Source organism: Neolamprologus multifasciatus, chromosome 3 (assembly GCF_963576455.1).
Source record: "Neolamprologus multifasciatus chromosome 3, fNeoMul1.2, whole genome shotgun sequence".
NCBI classification, from domain to species: Eukaryota; Metazoa; Chordata; class Actinopteri; order Cichliformes; family Cichlidae; genus Neolamprologus; species Neolamprologus multifasciatus.
In genome coordinates, this window is record NC_140441.1 from 2,046,411 (window position 1) to 2,064,969 (window position 18,559).

The 18,559-nt window shown below is 41.6% G+C and overlaps 2 protein-coding genes across 9 annotated transcripts in view; one reads left to right on the forward strand and one right to left on the reverse strand.

The window, feature by feature from the left end:
- Nucleotides 1–18,559, forward strand: part of LOC146521018 (NLR family CARD domain-containing protein 3-like) — a 69,507-nt gene that overhangs the window by 27,516 nt on the left and 23,432 nt on the right. The gene's annotated exons all lie outside the window — the stretch shown is intronic.
- LOC146521020 (uncharacterized) overlaps nt 1–18,559 on the reverse strand; it is a 34,231-nt gene that overhangs the window by 7,656 nt on the left and 8,016 nt on the right. For 3 of the 8 annotated variants that reach the window (XM_085154218.1, XM_085154217.1, XM_085154216.1), the window contains 15 exons: nt 16,776–17,033; nt 16,091–16,525; nt 15,074–15,475; nt 12,514–12,948; nt 10,003–10,449; nt 7,017–7,460; nt 4,884–5,348; nt 4,019–4,465; nt 3,680–3,943; nt 3,317–3,571; nt 2,986–3,234; nt 2,605–2,862; nt 578–889; nt 213–482; nt 8–91 (listed from right to left, as the gene is read on the reverse strand). In XM_085154218.1, coding sequence (XP_085010344.1) covers nt 8–91; nt 213–482; nt 578–889; nt 2,605–2,862; nt 2,986–3,234; nt 3,317–3,571; nt 3,680–3,943; nt 4,019–4,465; nt 4,884–5,348; nt 7,017–7,460; nt 10,003–10,449; nt 12,514–12,948; nt 15,074–15,475; nt 16,091–16,525; nt 16,776–17,033 — 5,025 coding nt within the window. The remainder of the gene's footprint in view (nt 1–7; nt 92–212; nt 483–577; nt 890–2,604; nt 2,863–2,985; nt 3,235–3,316; nt 3,572–3,679; nt 3,944–4,018; nt 4,466–4,883; nt 5,349–7,016; nt 7,461–10,002; nt 10,450–12,513; nt 12,949–15,073; nt 15,476–16,090; nt 16,526–16,775; nt 17,034–18,559) is intronic. The other 5 variants (XM_085154220.1, XM_085154221.1, XM_085154222.1 and 2 more) reach the window with 5 other exon arrangements.

The window sequence follows — 18,559 nt, forward strand, 5'->3', positions numbered from 1 at the left end:
GGCTCACCGCACACAGTTGATGGAGGGGTTGATGGAGAGCAGCTGGAGTAACACATCAGTCGAAGCATCAGTGATCTGATTGTGACTCAGACTGTAACACAAACACAACATGTGGCTCTAACTGATCGCTGCACATTATATAACTGTAGTGTGTGTGAACAGGCTGATGGTTGTTGGTGCCTCCCAGAGGAGGATCAGTGTGTGACACTCACTCTAGGACTTGGACTTTGTGCAGATGTGTGACGAGAGGGAGCAGCAGCTGGTCAGTGAGCTGACAGTGACTGAGGTCCAGCTCTGTCAGCCCTTCACACGAGTCCAGCATCTGGACCAAAGCCCCGCAGACCCTCTGATCCAGCGTGCTGTGACTGAGATCCAGCTCTCCACCCAGGGCTGTACACAGGGACACCGCCCGCCTCACTGTGTCCCTCTCATTGTTCACAGGAACCAGAGACAGCAGCTGGAGGAGGACAGCTTTACTGACTCTAAACAGGACAAACAGAGAGAAACTGTCAGGATGCATCAACACCAGCGTGAACAAGGTTCTCTCTGGTTCAGACTCTTCGGTGGTCTTTCCCACCTGAGGCGAACCCTGTGGAGGACAGGAAACAGCAGGTCCAACACGCTGTCCTCCACCTCACAGTCTCGCAGGTCGAGCTGTGTGTCCCGGCTGCCGTGTGTCAGGATGGTGGAGACGGCCCTGCAGTCATCAGCAGTCAGACTCAGAGGCTCAGTCTGATCCTCCTCTGGTAGCTCCACACAGGAGGAGCAGGACAGATCCAAGCTGTGCTGCAGAGTCCTCAGCAGGCCTGACGCTGCCTCCTGCTGGACGTCACAGGCAGCACAGGCAGCACAGCAGTGGATGAACCTCAGCAGCTGGTTCCTGTCAACACTGGAAAGAAACGCATGGAGACAGAAAAACTAAAATTATAGATGCTGCAAACAAACTGCTAGCTTCAATAAGATGTGTTGATCTTTAAAACTAAAGGATTTTAAGAACAGCATCTATGAACTAGCATCAGATACATTATTGTAATTAGATGTTGGATTTATGCACAGCTCTCTCATGTTATTAAGACAAAGTCACACTGAGCCCAGTTTCACTGCTTGGGCTGATTGTGCAGGTGGATGTTAACAGATAACATCTTTAAATGAATAAGGACTCGGTTTATCTGGTAACTGTGTTGTTCATAATTTACTGCATTTATCAGATTAAAGGCATCATTTGTCAGCAGTGATGAAGAGTAAATGTCTCCTTTGTGCCCAGGAAGCCACAGAAACACAGCATGTCGCAGATTATTTTAATGGGTTCAGTTCAAATGTGTCTGCAGACGAGCTTATGATTTCCAGCTTTCAGCTTATTGTTCGAGCAACTGATAAAAGTAGCCCAGGAGTAATGACAACACATGATAATAACTATAATTAATACAATCTAAATTGTTAATTAGACCAATTTTAATTCACTAAGATTAAAATGACACTAATGCTGATGATACCAACTGATACCATTTGGTAAAACCACAAATGAGACACACAAATCAGAACAAGTCAGAGGCTGCAGTTTGGGAAACACTGACGATCACCAGAAATGTTTGGGCCTCATTTGTAAACTTCACCGAAATTATTTCCAATAATATATTTTTAAACAATTATCTGTATAATTAATGAGAAATTGCAAAGCTGACATTTGTAAACTTTGTAAATAATTCATGAATATTGTGTATGACATCTAAAAACAGGACGGCTAATGCTAAGCTGCAGTGTGTTCAGTGATAAGTCAGCCATTGGGTGTAAATAAAAAAATATAAAACTTTTGATTAGTCTGAATTTCTTTTGTTGCTTAGTAAAGTTTGTGTTGGAGTAAAATACAACAAACTGCTCTCACTGTTGCCATGACAGCGGGCTAATGCTAAAGAACAGCTTGTGTGAATCTCTGAGACTAAACAACAGTCGGGGACGGGGCATCTGTGATGAAACCCTCGATGATAAATAGTGAAATAAACATCTGGTCATCATTAAAGAACACATACTATAGTGATAACATGTTGTCTGTGTCATCAGAGTGTATTTATTTATTTATTATTGTGTATTTATCGTCTCTTTCCAACTATGAGATATAAGATAGGAAGCTTTAACTTCACCACATTGTTGTTCATACATGTCGCCACTATGAGCACCACTATCAGCGGCTCTGGAATTCTTTTCCTCCGGATATCAGGAAAACTGAACTCAAAGCCATCTGCTCAAACCAGCTTACTGTCTGTAAACATCAACACGAACGACGACTCCAGTTACTGTTTAATCCTGTTTACTGTTGCGTGTTTGTTACGGTGACCCTGGGTTGTTAGACAGGCGCCCACTAATAAAATGTGTTATTATTATTATTGCTGTTGTTGTTATTATTACTGGTCTGCCTTTAAATTATGTTCACTCTGCCTGCTGTTTGAAAATTTCCTTATAGTTTCTTGTTCAACTGTTCATATAATCTTTTCCACACTAACAGTAAAATGTTAGCTTGTTTTTGAAGCAATGTAATTATGTTACAATAAAGTGTGTTGTTCAGCAATCGCACAGTGCAGCGCAGAGAAACGAGCTCTAATATCTGACCTGAGATGAGAAACGCTGTCCAGCATGAGGAGGATGGACTCTACTCCCCCTGCTGGTATGGAGGTCCACAGCAGGTTCAGTCTGACTCCGTCTCCGTGTTTGAGGATGAAGATCAGAGCAGCACAGTCCACTGAGTCCAGCTGTCTGCAGCTCAGGTTGATCACATGACCGAGTGACCTCAGCAAACTGGGCACAGCGTGACTGTCGTGAGCTCTGTAGAGCTCTCTGATGGAGCTCATCACAAAGCTGGGACTGGGCCTGAAAACAAAGAGTTTATTTCCAACTTTGTTTAAAGGATCCATGAAGTGCTGATTAAAGATGAGACAGCATTTCAAATCCTCCTGATTAAACAGCAGAAACTGATCAAACTGCATTCAGCACCTTTTAAACACAATCCCGTCCAGAAAGGGAAGCAGACGTGTGGTTTCCTCCTGTAATACCAGGTTCTTCCTCAGGTTCACAGTGATGGTCTGAGCTGACGGCTGCTGCAGCAGATAGTGAAGAAGCTCCCAGCTCAGGCAGCAGGAGGTCAGGTCTCCACCAACCTTACTCAAGAAGGACAACGTCAAGTCCTTGTCCTGGGTTTCATGGAGGAGAGACAGAAGCTGCTGGAAGCTCTCTTCACTCAGTCTGCAGAGATCATGAATATAAAATAAGCTTAAATCAAAAATCTACATTTTATTTGTCCTGTGATGTTCAGAAAGACATTTACTTGACTGTCAGAGGACCATCATGGAGCAGCAGAGCAATGAGACCCTGAGCAGGGATGCAGCTCTCAGTCAGGTCTAACCGTCCGACTGTCCAGTATCTCAGCAGGGAAGCCAAACTACTGACAGCCCTCAACAATACTCTGTGTGATGGTGGGGCTTTCTTAGACATAAGAGAAAGCTCTTCAACAGCCAGCCGAGAGGCCGTTCTGCCTCTTCTCACCCACTGAGACAGCAGCAAGGACATGTCGATGGAAAGCCTGAAGAACGAAGAGACAAAAGAGCAGAAATGATGAACACCAAGAGCTAAAGATTCAAATATAAATGGTGTTAGAAGAGAAAGAGAGAGTCATGGTTTCACTTCCTGCCTCAGACTGTGTAGTTGTGTTGTGTGTCTGAAGAGCAGAGCGCCTCCTCTGGCAGACATCTTGCTGGGTGTGAGGATGAGATCCACTTTAGAGCCACACAGTTGGAGAGCTCTCCCCACAGACCAGCAGCTTTTCCTGTGTAACGCTCCTGTTAGCAGCAGCTGGAAGCCCAGCAGCTGCAGCAGAGACTCCAGCTGCTGGGCCTCCTCTCTGGATCTTACAGACATGGATGTGCAAACACTCTGGAAGAACTCTGGATCACAGCTGGAACACAGTGAAGATGAGATCAGAGAACATGCTGGAAACGTTCTGCAAATGAAATCATCATGACTTATTTACCTGAGCTGTGAGATATAAGGCAGACACTGCAGCAAACTCCTCACTTCACTCTCTTCATGTGAGCAGCCTGTCAGCTCCACTTGTTTCTTCTCTGGTTGGAGTTTCAGCAGCTCCAGGAGGATGGAGGTCTTTCTCTCTGAGAGCTTTATGGACCAGACTGCAGGAGCTGACTGGAAAACTGACTGTAATGATGGAAGGACACTCAGACCTGTTTTAGTCTCACAGTCCTTCACATGGGAGTACAGATCCAACAGGAAGTCACTCTGATATTGCTTCAGATCATCATCATCATCCATGTATCTCTCATGAAAAGGGAATGTTTGATATCTGCACACTGATGCTAACAGCTCCAGGATCTTCTCTCCTGTCTGCTGCTCTCTCTCTGCTGCTGCACAGAACAGACTCATGAAGAACATCACTGCTTCATGACGATTCCAAACATCAAAACTATAACAATAAGAAGGAAACATTTAGTGATGATTTGATGAGCTGCATAAAAACAGCCACACACTGCTGATGGACTCAGTCTGGTCCATGTTTCCTGTACATAATGACGCTCCATGTTAAATATATCATAAAAGAGGGAAACATCATCTCAGTTACAGCACAGAACTAATTTATTAATCCTCATAAAAACGAGAAAACACAAATATTTTAGAAATTTGTCAAAATTCCACTTTTAGAAGCTTCTTTAAATCAAGAAGAGACTGTAAAAACCTTATTTTAATTTAAGATTAAATTAATAGAAAAAGTTGATTTCTGCTTTCTTTGTAAAGTAACTATATACTATGTGTATACTGCATGTGGTGAACACATGTTCTCCATCAAAACTCTTCACTAAGGTTCTGAATACAATCTGACTTACCTGAGCTGTGAGATATAAGGCAGACACTGCAGCAAACTCCTCACTTCACTCTCTTCATGTGAGCAGCCTGTCAGCTCCACTTGTTTCTTCTCTGGTTGGAGTTTCAGCAGCTCCAGGAGGATGGAGGTCTTTCTCTCTGAGAGGTTTATGGACCAGACTGCAGGAGCTGACTGGAAAACTGACTGTAATGATGGAAGGACACTCAGACCTGTTTTAGTCTGATAGTCCTTCACATGGGAGCACAGATCCAACAGGAAGTTAATCTGATATTGCTTCAGATCATCATCATCCTCATCATCATCATCATCCATGTGTCTCTCATGAAGAGGGAATGTCTGATATGTGCACACTGATGCTAACAGCTCCAGGATCTTCTCTCCTGTCCTCTGCTCTCTCTCTGCTGCTGCACAGAACAGACTCACAAAGATCCTCGTTCTGTCTTCATCTGATGTCTCATCATCAACTCTGGAACAATAAGAAGGAAACATTCAGTGATGATTTGATGTGAGCTGCGTTAAAACAACCACACACTGCTGACACACTTTGCAATGTTTGTGAGTTTAATCTGGATCTTTGTTGATTTTCTGTTTTCAGTAAAATAAAACTTTGATAAAAGTCTGTTTATTTCTTTGGAAGTCAGCAAACTCTTAAGTTGAGCAGAGGATCAAATAATGATGTCACTGCTGTAAAAAGGTAGAACACTGTGTGAGAACAGCTGTAACACAGTGTAGTATTATTCATGTACGTCGGAGTATTTGGAGAGTTTAGATTTTGCTGTGGTCACTGAATCCTGGTATTTCTTGGTTTAATGCAGTAACGTGTCTGTTTTCTACAATGTTGATATGACAGGAAATGCTGTTTGCGTTGGATTCTCTATGATGAAGGAGATGGCGAGCCACCTCTGAACCTGATCACCTCCTTAGCCTGAGCAGCTGCTCTGAGTTTTCACTGTGCCAGACGAGGAGGCCACGCCCCCTTTTTCAGCCTTCACCTGAGTTCACCTGTGTGAAACATTCACTAGTGTTTTGTGATCATTCACATTTGATTTGAAAGAATCTCTGAGTGGCTCCAGCTGCTCAGTGAGTCTCTTCCTCTCTTAAAGCCTCAAACAAACTCACACTCTGGCCCTGCTCATTTAATATTCTGCAAACCTTCAGTGAGTTATGTTTGCACTGTGTGATCAATATCTGTATGTTCTGTATCACTTGTGATGATTTGATGAGCTGCATAAAAACAGCCACACACTGCTGATGGACTCCATGTTGTATATAATGAAAGTTCATCTTAAAGCCATCTTCCATCAGAGCAGCTGAACAATGTTTTAGACAGTTACTGACTCACAACACAAACACTCATCCTGTGTGTGAAATCACTGCGTTCTGAACTGTAACTGTTATTTTATTCTCTGTCTGACTTTAGAGAGTAAAACACTAAATATCAACAACACAGAAACACACAGAGGGGAACAACAACATCTACAACAGCAGCTTCACCTGCTGCTCACATCACACACCTCTGCTGTCTGAAATCTTCATCTGCTCACTATAGAGCTGCTACCACCATCATCATCATCATGCTCAGTAAAACAAAGTCAGAGATAAAGTCCAGCTTCATGTAACTCATTCATTTACTGAGTTACTTCACTGAAGGACTCGTTGAGTTTGCTTTCATGTAGTTTCCATGGCGATGATGGATTCAGGTGTAAATGTTTCTGGCATGTGTGCTCTCCAACACTCTCTGCTGCATGAGCTCAGTCACATGATCCTATCAAATATAAATCTAACCTTTCTGATGAGAACGTCTTTATTCTAGATCCTGTTGTCCTGATGAGCAGTAAAAGTCATCTGATATTTATAGAAAAGATGAAACTTCATAGCAACAAAGAGCTGAACAAGTCAGTGAAGCACAGTGATGTGCTGAGAACGTTTCCCTCTGAAATATGACAGAGTCTGAATACATTTATAACATGATCCATGTAGATAAAGTCAAACATATGATGCTGATGACAAACAAGCAGCACAAGACAAAATCATCACTTTACAATTCATGGAGCTTCAAATATTTCCATCACTTATGTTCACAGCACATCTTTTCTTACAGATATTTGACTCGTGTGAAGAGCATGTTATTTACCTGAGCTGTGAGATATAAGGCAGACACTGCAGCAAACTCCTCACTTCACTCTCTTCATGTGAGCAGCCTGTCAGCTCCACTTGCTTCTTCTCTGGTTGGAGTTTCAGCAGCTCCAGGAGGATGGAGGTCTTTCTCTCTGAGAGGTCTATGGACCAGACTGCAGGAGCTGAAAATACTGACTGTAATGATGGAAGGACACTCAGACCTGTTTTAGTCTCACAGTCCTTCACATGGGAGCACAGATCCAACAGGAAGTCACTCTGATATTGCTTCAGATCATCATCATCATCCATGTGTCTCTCATGAAGAGGGAATGTCTGATATCTGCACACTGATGCTAACAGCTCCAGGATCTTCTCTCCTGTCTGCTGCTCTCTCTCTGCTGCTGCACAGAACAGACTCAAAGAGATCCTTCTGTCTTCATCAAATGTCTCAGCATCAACTCTGGAACAATAAGAAGGAAACATTTAGTGATGATTTGATGTGAGCTGCATAAAAACAGCCACACACTGCTGATGCACTTGTCCATGTGTGTCCTGTATATAATGAAACAGCCAGTGTTGGGAAGGTTACTTTTAAAATGTATTCCACTACAGATTACAGATTACATGCCCCAACATGTATTTTGTAATGTATTTCGTTACAAAATACTCAATGAGTAACGTATTCTGAATACTATGGATTACTTAATATATTATCAAGATTTTACAACTATTATTGCTGTGTGATTTATTACTATTACTGAAGGTTACTCACCATACCAATACAAACTCGATTTGAAATTTATTTCAAACCTCAAACCTTTAGTAAACAATTAAACAAATAAGAGTAAAACTGCAATAATTTACTTGTAGCAATAAAATAATCTACTAACTCTTTTACGCTCCGTTCACACCTATACAGCTTTTTTCTATGTGTATGGGCCTTTCGTTCACACGTAAACGGCATTTTGAATAATCTAAAACTGAGATCCTTAAAAACAAAATTTTGCGTTCACATGGACGAGGAATACAGAGTTCCTTACGCAATGTCAAAGGTGTGCGCCTTTTTCACGTCACGCTGTGTGAAACGTTATTGTTTACATGAGATTAATTTCTACAATGGTGGATAGAGACAAAATACAGTTGCTGTTAATCTTGCTATCTGCAGTTTTTACACACTTACACACACAGTTACTGTCCTCCCATTTAAAGGCAGAGGTGTCATTATTTTCTGTGTACAGTGGTCCATTGTTTATCGCAGGCGTTACAGTCTAAAAATATCCCGCGATAGGTGTAATCTGTACAGTAGTCAGCTTCATTTTTTAAAGGTATTATAGATGTTTGAAGGCTGTAAATAACCTCGCTACAAGCTGTAGACACTTTTCTCAGACAGGTATGAACATTTTCACTCTTTTCTCGCTTGTTTAAACACAAAGTTCAAACCTTGTTAGAAAAATCAGTCCAGTATTATAGAATGAAACCAAAGATCAAACCCTGTTGTCAGAACATGGGAACAGAGCAGCTGCAGAGAATTCAACATTAATGAATCAATGGTACAGAAGTAGACGAAGCAAGAAGAATGAGTCAAGTTTGACTTCTCTGTTTGGTTTTGCCTAACGTGCCTTATGATCCAACTTTTGGTGCCATAGTTAGCGTCTTCCTCAGCCTTTTGGGAGCTACCGCAGGAGCCTCTGACGGTGCAAAATGTTTCGTCGACATTGTTGTGTTTTGTTATGATCCAATGTTGTCAGTGTTTCTTTTATGTGTGACTCCTCCCACCAGAGGATGGCTGTGGCCTAGACTAAGAACATAACAGTTTGTTGGGGAGAAAACTTACAAACATACAGTACAGCAGAGTCACACCGCTAGCAAGTGAAGAGTTATGTAAATTTGGCAAGCTGAACTCGTTCTGTACTGGACAGGAGACACAAGATTGATTGTTAATGGTCTACAGCCAATCAGGACGCAGAACACAATGCGCTGTTAAAAAAAGAAGAAAGAAAAATGTGCAGAATTGCACGGACCACACAGCCCATGACGGTACAGTCTTCAGGGCTGTGCCTGCAACACTGCTCATATTGCCTTACTATTAAAATATTTTTTCAATAATAATTTATAAAAATATTTCTTACACCTCGCAGTCCGAGGTGACGAGGGACCCAAGGTGCTTGAATTGTGCAACTTTTGACGGAGATGAAGATGCTGCGGTGGCCTCTGGGTCTCACACGACTAGACCGAGTGAGGAACGAAGATGTCAGGAAACGGTGGGAGTGACACTGATCACAAACAAGATGCAAGAGGCGAGGCGCCAATGGTACGGCCATGTTGCCCGTAGTGATAAGAACTCCATCGCAAAGAAAGCCCAGCAATTAGATCTGGGTGACAACAGACCACGAGGAAGACCAACAAAGCGCTGGATGGACCAAATCAAAGATGATATGAAGGTTGCAAATGTTACACCAGAAGACGCCCTGGATAGGAAGAAGTGGAGGGAGGAATGCAAAACAGCAGACCCAGCATCGCGGGATAAGAACCGCTAGGAAGAAGAAGATTTCTTACAGCTCTAATGTGCAGCTGTCAGCTTACAAATAAACCGCAGCACAGAGCGCTCACACAAATATATTCATTAAGTTCTTCATAGATGTTTATCATCCATTCATGTGCTCATGTTTGAGACTGATGAAGGCGTCATTTGATTGGTCCATTTTGTGTGGAAGAAGAGAGAACAAATCAAAGGCCCCCTTTTCTGTGAGTGTGGACAGAGACTGAAGCTGAGTGAACACAAAGTTTTCCCCACATTGTCACAGCTGTCATCTCTGACTGCAGGTTTAGCTTTCATCAAGCCAGCTAACACAAAGAAAGCCTGCTTATGATCAAGCTGCTTCACTCTTCAGCCGTCTGTACAATTATATTAAAATTAATATACTGAAAAATGTTTCCACTGCTGACTTCAGGGAGCATCTCCTCTTCTGGAGAATTAATCATGTAAAGAAGAATTCATGTACCTGAGCTGTGAGATATAAGGCAGACACTGCAGCAAACTCCTCACTTCACTCTCTTCATGTGAGCAGCCTGTCAGCTCCACTTGTTTCTTCTCTGGTTGGAGTTTCAGCAGCTCCAGGAGGATGGAGGTCTTTCTCTCTGAGAGGTCTATGGACCAGACTGCAGGAGCTGACTGGAAAACTGACTGTAATGATGGAAGGACACTCAGACCTGTTTTAGTCTCACAGTCCTTCACATGGGAGCACAGATCCAACAGGAAGTTAATCTGATATTGCTTCAGATCATCATCATCCTCCATGTATCTCTCATGAAAAGGGAATGTCTGATATGTGCACACTGATGCTAACAGCTCCAGGATCTTCTCTCCTGTCTGCTGCTCTCTCTCTGCTGCTGCACAGAACAGACTCAAAGAGATCCTTCTGTCTTCATCAAATGTCTCAGCATCAACTCTGGAACAATAAGAAGGAAACATTTAGTGATGATTTGATGTGAGCTGCATAAAAACAGCCACACACTGCTGATGCACTTGTCCATGTGTGTCCTGTATATAATGAAACAGCCAGTGTTGGGAAGGTTACTTTTAAAATGTATTCCACTACAGATTACAGATTACATGCCCCAACATGTATTTTGTAATGTATTTCGTTACAAAATACTCAATGAGTAACGTATTCTGAATACTATGGATTACTTAATATATTATCAAGATTTTACACCTATTATTGCTGTGTGATTTATTACTATTACTGAAGGTTACGCACCATACCAAAACCAACTCGATTTGAAATTTATTTCAAACCTCAAACCTTTAGTAAACAATTAAACAAATAAGAGTAAAACTGCAATAATTTACTTGTAGCAATAAAATAATCTACTAACTCTTTTACGCTCCGTTCACACCTATACAGCTTTTTTCTATGTGTATGGGCCTTTCGTTCACACGTAAACGGCATTTTGAATAATCTAAAACTGAGATCCTTAAAAACAAAATTTTGCGTTCACATGGACGAGGAATACAGAGTTCCTTACGCAATGTCAAAGGTGTGCGCCTTTTTCACGTCACGCTGTGTGAAACGTTATTGTTTACATGAGATTAATTTCTACAATGGTGGATAGAGACAAAATACAGTTGCTGTTAATCTTGCTATCTGCAGTTTTTACACACTTACACACACAGTTACTGTCCTCCCATTTAAAGGCAGAGGTGTCATTATTTTCTGTGTACAGTGGTCCATTGTTTATCGCAGGCGTTACAGTCTAAAAATATCCCGCGATAGGTGTAATCTGTACAGTAGTCAGCTTCATTTTTTAAAGGTATTATAGATGTTTGAAGGCTGTAAATAACCTCGCTACAAGCTGTAGACACTTTTCTCAGACAGGTATGAACATTTTCACTCTTTTCTCGCTTGTTTAAACACAAAGTTCAAACCTTGTTAGAAAAATCAGTCCAGTATTATAGAATGAAACCAAAGATCAAACCCTGTTGTCAGAACATGGGAACAGAGCAGCTGCAGAGAATTCAACATTAATGAATCAATGGTACAGAAGTAGACGAAGCAAGAAGAATGAGTCAAGTTTGACTTCTCTGTTTGTTTGGCTTTGTTTAATGCGTCTTATAATCTAAAAATGCAGTAACTTCTACCTTCCTTTAGCATGTCCAGAAGTCAAACTTTTGGTGCCATACTTAGCGTCTTCCTCAGCCTTTTGGGAGCTACCACAGGAACCTTTGACGGTGCAAAACGTTTCGTCGACATTGTTGTGTTTGTGGGGGAGAAAACTTACAAACCTACAGCACTGCTAGCAATCGAGGATTAATGTAAATTTGACAAGCTGAACTCGTTCTGTACTGGACAGGAGACACGGCTCAAGGTTGATTGATAATGGTCTGCAGCAAATCAGGATGCACAACACAATGCGTTGTAAGAAAACAAACAAAAAAAAGTGCATAATTGCACAGACCACACTGCCCATGAGGCTCCCGTCTTTAGGGCTATGCATGTAACACTGCTCATATTGCCTTACTATTAAAATATTTTTTCAATAATAATTTTTACAAATATTTCTTACAGCTCTAATGTGCAGCTGTCAGCTTACAAATAAACCGCAGCACAGAGCGCTCACACAAATATATTCATTAAGTTCTTCATAGATGTTTATAATCCATTCATGTGCTCATGTTTGTGACTGATGAAGGCGTCATTCGATTGGTCCATTTTGTGTGGAAGAAGAGAGAACAAATCAAAGGCCCCCTTTTCTGTGAGTGTGGACAGAGACTGAAGCTGAGTGAACACAAAGTTTTCCCCACATTGTCACAGCTGTCATCTCTGACTGCAGGTTTAGCTTTCATCAAGCCAGCTAACACAAAGAAAGCCTGCTTATGATCAAGCTGCTTCACTCTTCAGCCGTCTGTACAATTATATTAAAATTAATATACTGAAAAATGTTTCCACTGCTGACTTCAGGGAGCATCTCCTCTTCTGAAGAATTAATCATGTAAAGAAGAATTCATGTACCTGAGCTGTGAGATATAAGGCAGACACTGCAGCAAACTCCTCACTTCACTCTCTTCATGTGAGCAGCCTGTCAGCTCCACTTGTTTCTTCTCTGGTTGGAGTTTCAGCAGCTCCAGGAGGATGGAGGTCTTTCTCTCTGAGAGGTCTATGGACCAGACTGCAGGAGCTGACTGGAAAACTGACTGTAATGATGGAAGGACACTCAGACCTGTTTTAGTCTCACAGTCCTTCACATGGGAGCACAGATCCAACAGGAAGTCCAGACGATAATAACCATACATGTATCTCTCATGAACAGGGAATGTCTGATATGTGCACACTGATGCTAACAGCTCCAGGATCTTCTCTCCTGTCTGCTGCTCTCTCTCTGCTGCTGCACAGAACAGACTCACAAAGATCCTCGTTCTGTCTTCATCTGATGTCTCATCATCAACTCTGGAACAATAAGAAGGAAACATTCAGTGATGATTTGATGTGAGCTGCGTTAAAACAACCACACACTGCTGACACACTTTGCAATGTTTGTGAGTTTAATCTGGATCTTTGTTGATTTTCTGTCTTCAGTAAAATAAAACTTTGATAAAAATCAGAGTCTGTTTATTTCTTTGGAAGTCAGCAAACTCTTAAATTGAGCAGAGGATCAAATAATGATGTCACTGCTGTAAAAAGGTAGAACACTCTGTGAGAACAGCTGTAACACAGTGTAGTATTATTCATGTACGTCGGAGTATTTGGAGAGTTTAGATTTTGCTGTGGTCACTGAATCCTGGTATTTCTTGGTTTAATGCAGTAACGCGTCTGTTTTCTACAATGTTGATATGACAGGAAATGCTGTTTGCGTTGGATTCTCTATGATGAAGGAGATGGCGAGCCACCTCTGAACCTGATCACCTCCTTAGCCTGAGCAGCTGCTCTGAGTTTTCACTGTGCCTGACGAGGAGGCCACGCCCCCTTTTCCCAGACGTTTACACTCGTCTGTGACGCTGTGTGAAATATTCACTAGTGTTTTGTGATCATTCACATTTGATTTGAAAGAAGAAGTTTCAATACATTGAAGTTAAAGCTCTGAGTGGCTCCAGCTGCTCAGTGAGTCTCTTCCTCTCTTAAAGCCTCAAACAAACTCAGACTCTGGTCCTGCTCATTTAATATTCTGCAAACCTTCAGTGAGTTATGTTTGCACTGTGTGATCAATATCTGTATGTTCTGTATCACTTTGTGCGTTTTCCTTTTCCTGTCATGAAGACAGCTCAGACCTGCTGGAGTCTCCAGGTCCTGCTGAGCTTTCAGTTTATGTGATAAATGCTTTGGAAGTCATGGATGGGCCTCACTTTAGACCAGCTCACACAACATACTTCACTAACAACCAGCAGCTGCCTGAATTAACTCAGGAATATCTGTAACACATGTACAACTTTATAAAGTGTTCGTCCATCATTGAGAAAGTATCAAACTGCTGTCATTAAACATGTTATATTTGAGCCTCTTCAGCAAAACTTCATCATGTGTATCCATGTTTATGAACGACATACTGAGGAGGAGCAATGCTTTATTAATGATGAAATAAGTATTAGCTAACACTAATGCTGAAGAGTGTGCAGCTGTTATAAAGTGTTAGCAGAAAAACACTAAACATCAACAACACAGAAACACACAGAGGGGAACAACAACATCTACAACAGCAGCTTCACCTGCTGCTCACATCACACACGTGGAAATCACAAATTTACTAACATTAACTGTTGAAGGTAAACGTTACAAATTTGTGGACTCATTTCTAGTTCTAGAGTTCAATCAAGCAGCAACTAAATTGTCAAATAGAGCTAAAATATTTTCATGAATTATTTTCAGCACTCTTTTATTTATTTATTTCTATGCTGTGGTGTGCTGGGGGAGCAGCACAGCAAAGAAGGACTCATCCAGGCTGGAGAAACTGATCAGGAAGGCTGGCTCTGTGGTCGGCATGAAGCTGGACACTCTGGTGTCAGTGGCAGAGAAAAGGACACTAAAGAAACTGCTGGACATTATGGACAATGCTGGGCATCCTCTGCACACGGCCATAAACAACCAGAGGAGTCTGTTCAGTGACAGGTTGCTTCTCCCAAAGACAAGAACCAACAGACTTAAAAACTCTTTTGTCCCACACGCCATCAGACTGTTTAACTCCTCTCTGGAGGGGAGAGGGAGGAGAAACAGGAGGGGGGAACAACTAAGCTGTAGTGCCTCTTCACTTCACTGTGCAATACCTTTTGTGCAATACTTTTTTTAATAGTCAATGGTGCAATAGACCTCAATACTTGAAATGTGCAATTCACTTGTATTTTTATTTTTATTCCTATTTATTCTATTTATCCCCTTTGTATATTTTATCTATATATGTCTCTGTATTTATATATATGTGTGTGTGTATATATATATATAATATTCTGTAACTCTGTAGCTTCTGTCGGTGCTGTGCTTTTGGAAACCGAATTTCCCAGAGGAACCCACCCGAGGGATTAATAAAGTTTTATCTTATCTTATTGATAGACAGACTTTGTTGTGTGAAGAACATGTCGTGTACCTGAGCTGTGAGATATAAGGCAGACACTGCAGCAAACTCCTCACTTCACTCTCTTCATGTGAGCAGCCTGTCAGCTCCACTTGTTTCTTCTCTGGTTGGAGTTTCAGCAGCTCCAGGAGGATGGAGGTCTTTCTCTCTGAGAGGTCTATGATCCAGACTGCAGGAGCTGAAAATACTGACTGTAATGATGGAAGGACACTCAGACCTGTTTCAGTCTGATAAGAGTACAGGTCCAGGAGGAAGTCACACCATTTCTGTTTAAGAGGACTGTTTTTGTATCTGCACACTGATGCTAACAGCTCCAGGATCTTCTGTCCTGTCTGCTGCTCTCTCTCTGCTGCTGCACAGAACAGACTCACAAAGATCCTCGTTCGGTCTTCATCTGATGTCTCAGCATCAACTCTGGAACAATAAGAAGGAAACATTCAGTGAGGATTTGATGGGAGCTGCATTAAAACAACCACACACTGCTGACACACTTTGTAATGTTTGTGAGTTTAATCTGGATCTTTGTTGATTTTCTGTCTTCAGTAAAATAAAACTTTGATTAAAATCAGAGTCTATTTATTTCTTTGGAAGTCATGGATGGGCCTCACTTTAGACCAGCTCACACAACATACTTCACTAACAAGCAGCAGCTGCCTGAATTAACTCAGGAATATCTGTAACACATGTACAACTTTATAAAGTGTTCATCCATCATTGAAAAAGTATCAAACTGCTGTCATTAAACATGTTATATTTGAGCCTCTTCAGGCCTCACAGGCTGAAGCTGAACATCCTGAATAACTCAAACTGTTTCACTCACTAAGTGCAGTTTTATTCTCACAGACAAACTGTCACATGCTAAAAAACTGTTGAAGGTAAACGTTACAAATTTGTGGACTCATTTCTATAAATTGAGTTCAATAAACCAGCAACTAAATTGTCAAATAGAGCTAAAATATTTTCATGAATTATTTTCAGCTCTCATTTATTGATAGACAGACTTTATTGTGTGAAGAACATGTCATTTACCTGAGCTGTGAGATGTAAGGCAGACACTGCAGGAAACTCCTCACTTCACTCTCTTCATGTGAGCAGCCTGTCAGCTCCACTTGTTTCTTCTCTGGTTGGAGTTTCAGCAGCTCCAGGAGGATGGAGGTCTTTCTCTCTGAGAGCTTTATGGACCAGACTGCAGGAGCTGACTGGAAAACTGACTGTAATGATGGAAGGACACTCAGACCTGTTTTAGTCTCACGGTCCTTCACATGGGAGTACAGATCAAACAGGAAGTCACTCTGATATTTGTAATTGGAATTAGAACGAAGAGGAAATGTCTGATAAGAGCAAACTGATGATAACATGTTGAGGATCTTCTCTCCTGTCCTCTGGTCTCTATCTGCTGCTACAATGAAGAGATTCATCAACAACTCAGTTTGATCTGAGAGATTTCCTGATGACTGACAGAAACTGGAAGTAAGAAAAGGAAACATGATGTGATGATTTGATCTGAGCACAACAAACAGAAAAAAGCAGCACTGATACCGTCCTAGGTATGTCTCAGATAAATATCTCCAGCATTTAAAATACATTAAAGACATAAGGTCAGTATTAGAGTTGGTTCAATTATTTCTATAAAGTAACTCAACTGGATTTTAAACCACAATTGAAGAGCACATGAACACATTGAGTGTTTAATAAGTAAAACTAAAGAGCATACCTGAGTGAGTGGATGTGGGGTAAATGGTGTAAGAGGAACAAGCTCGCACTTTGACAGACTCTGTGATCACAGTGAAGGCAGACTTTCACCTTCCTCTTCCTCTTCTGCAGGACTCTCACAGCTCTGTCATACAGTTGTGTTTTACTGTTGACTGGGAGGTGCAGCTGATTCTCAGTGAAGTCAAGTAAACTCACGTAATCCACGTCCCCATCAGACAGGAGAGAAATGCTCCACAGCTGGCATGACAAGGGGTCACTCCTACAGTTGGAAGGTTGGTAGAGAACTTCATTAGTTCACATGTAATCAGCTGCTGAGAACAAAGTCTATTTGTGTAGATTCATGCTGAAACTGAAGACCCATGTTCGCCTTTTTCATGCAAAACTCCTAATTTGTGAAAAGCTGCAAGAGGCTTAGGAGGATTGACTCTGCATACGATATAAACCAGAGACTGGTGAGCTCATGTGAGTTTGCAGCCTTCAAGGTTTAGAAAGTAAATCTTAAACAAGTGTAAAATGTACATTCAAAATACGAACAGATATAGTCAGCAGAGTCACTGCAGTTTGAACAGGATGTAAGAATCATTCTGTCTACAGAAATAACACCATATAAGACACATGTGGAGCTTCAAATGTTAGAGATCTTGCAACTGGCTTTTGGGGCTGTGCAGGGCTCTCTCTTCTGGAAGATGATTGAATAAAAAGAAATATAAAATGTTTTGACCACCTATGAGTCGGGTTTTCTCTGTTCTATGATGGGGACAGAAGAATCGGGGTTTAATACTAATTTACCTCTTGTAGCAGTTTTTGTCTCTGGTTATAAGGACAAGTTTAACCTCCTAGGATGTGGCGTCCACATATGGGGACATCCCATTTTGGTTGCCTACTAGGGCTGCCACGATTATTCGACTAGTCACGATTACGTCGACTATCAAAATCATCGACGACTGATTTAATAGTCGACGCGTCGTTTGAAGCTTTGTAAGATCCCAAAAGACGCAGGAATAAGTAGTAGGATTTAAGAGTGTAATAACGGACTGAAACAGAAGATGGCAGCACTGCATGTACAAGGATGCCAGCTGCCGTTAAACCCCGAAGAAGCAGAAGCTGTGTCCCAGAATTCATTGCGCGGTGTCGCTACCCGATCCGTACCGGAAACCCGATCGGTACCCCGCATGCGCGAAAGGTGTCTACTTCCGGTCGTAGCGTTTTACGATAGTTATGGGTCAGCGTATCAGTTAAGATGTTAAGAATAATAAGTATATCTTAAAATGTTTGCAATAATGAAGCATTTCAGTACAATGTAGACAAAAACGAAAAATAAAAAGATAGTTACGGATTGGTACTCCCCGATCCTTACTGCGCATGTGCAAAGTCCGACCGTACAAATCGGGTCTACCCGATCCGTACCGCGCATGTGCAGATGTTTTCTTCTTCTTCTGTTCGTTTAATGGCAGTTTACTCCCCAGTGTACGAGGATACTGCCACCTGCTGACCGAGCGAATGAACCGTGTTGTAAACTGAATTAGCGTCATTACAAACGTGTGTTACATTTGATTTAGTGATAGTCGAGTGTGTTTATGCTTGTCTGTGAGGAGAGGATTGACTGGAATAGTGATGATGATGTCCGCTATCACTGTCAATTGTCAGTAAACACTTAATCTGGCTGATGAATCTTCACGTGACACATTGCTAAGTCAATATTATTAAGTCTGTAATTAGGCGCCATTTTTCTTATTTTACGGCGCTGTTGTTCAATCGGGGAACGCTCTCTGTTGAGGAGAAAAG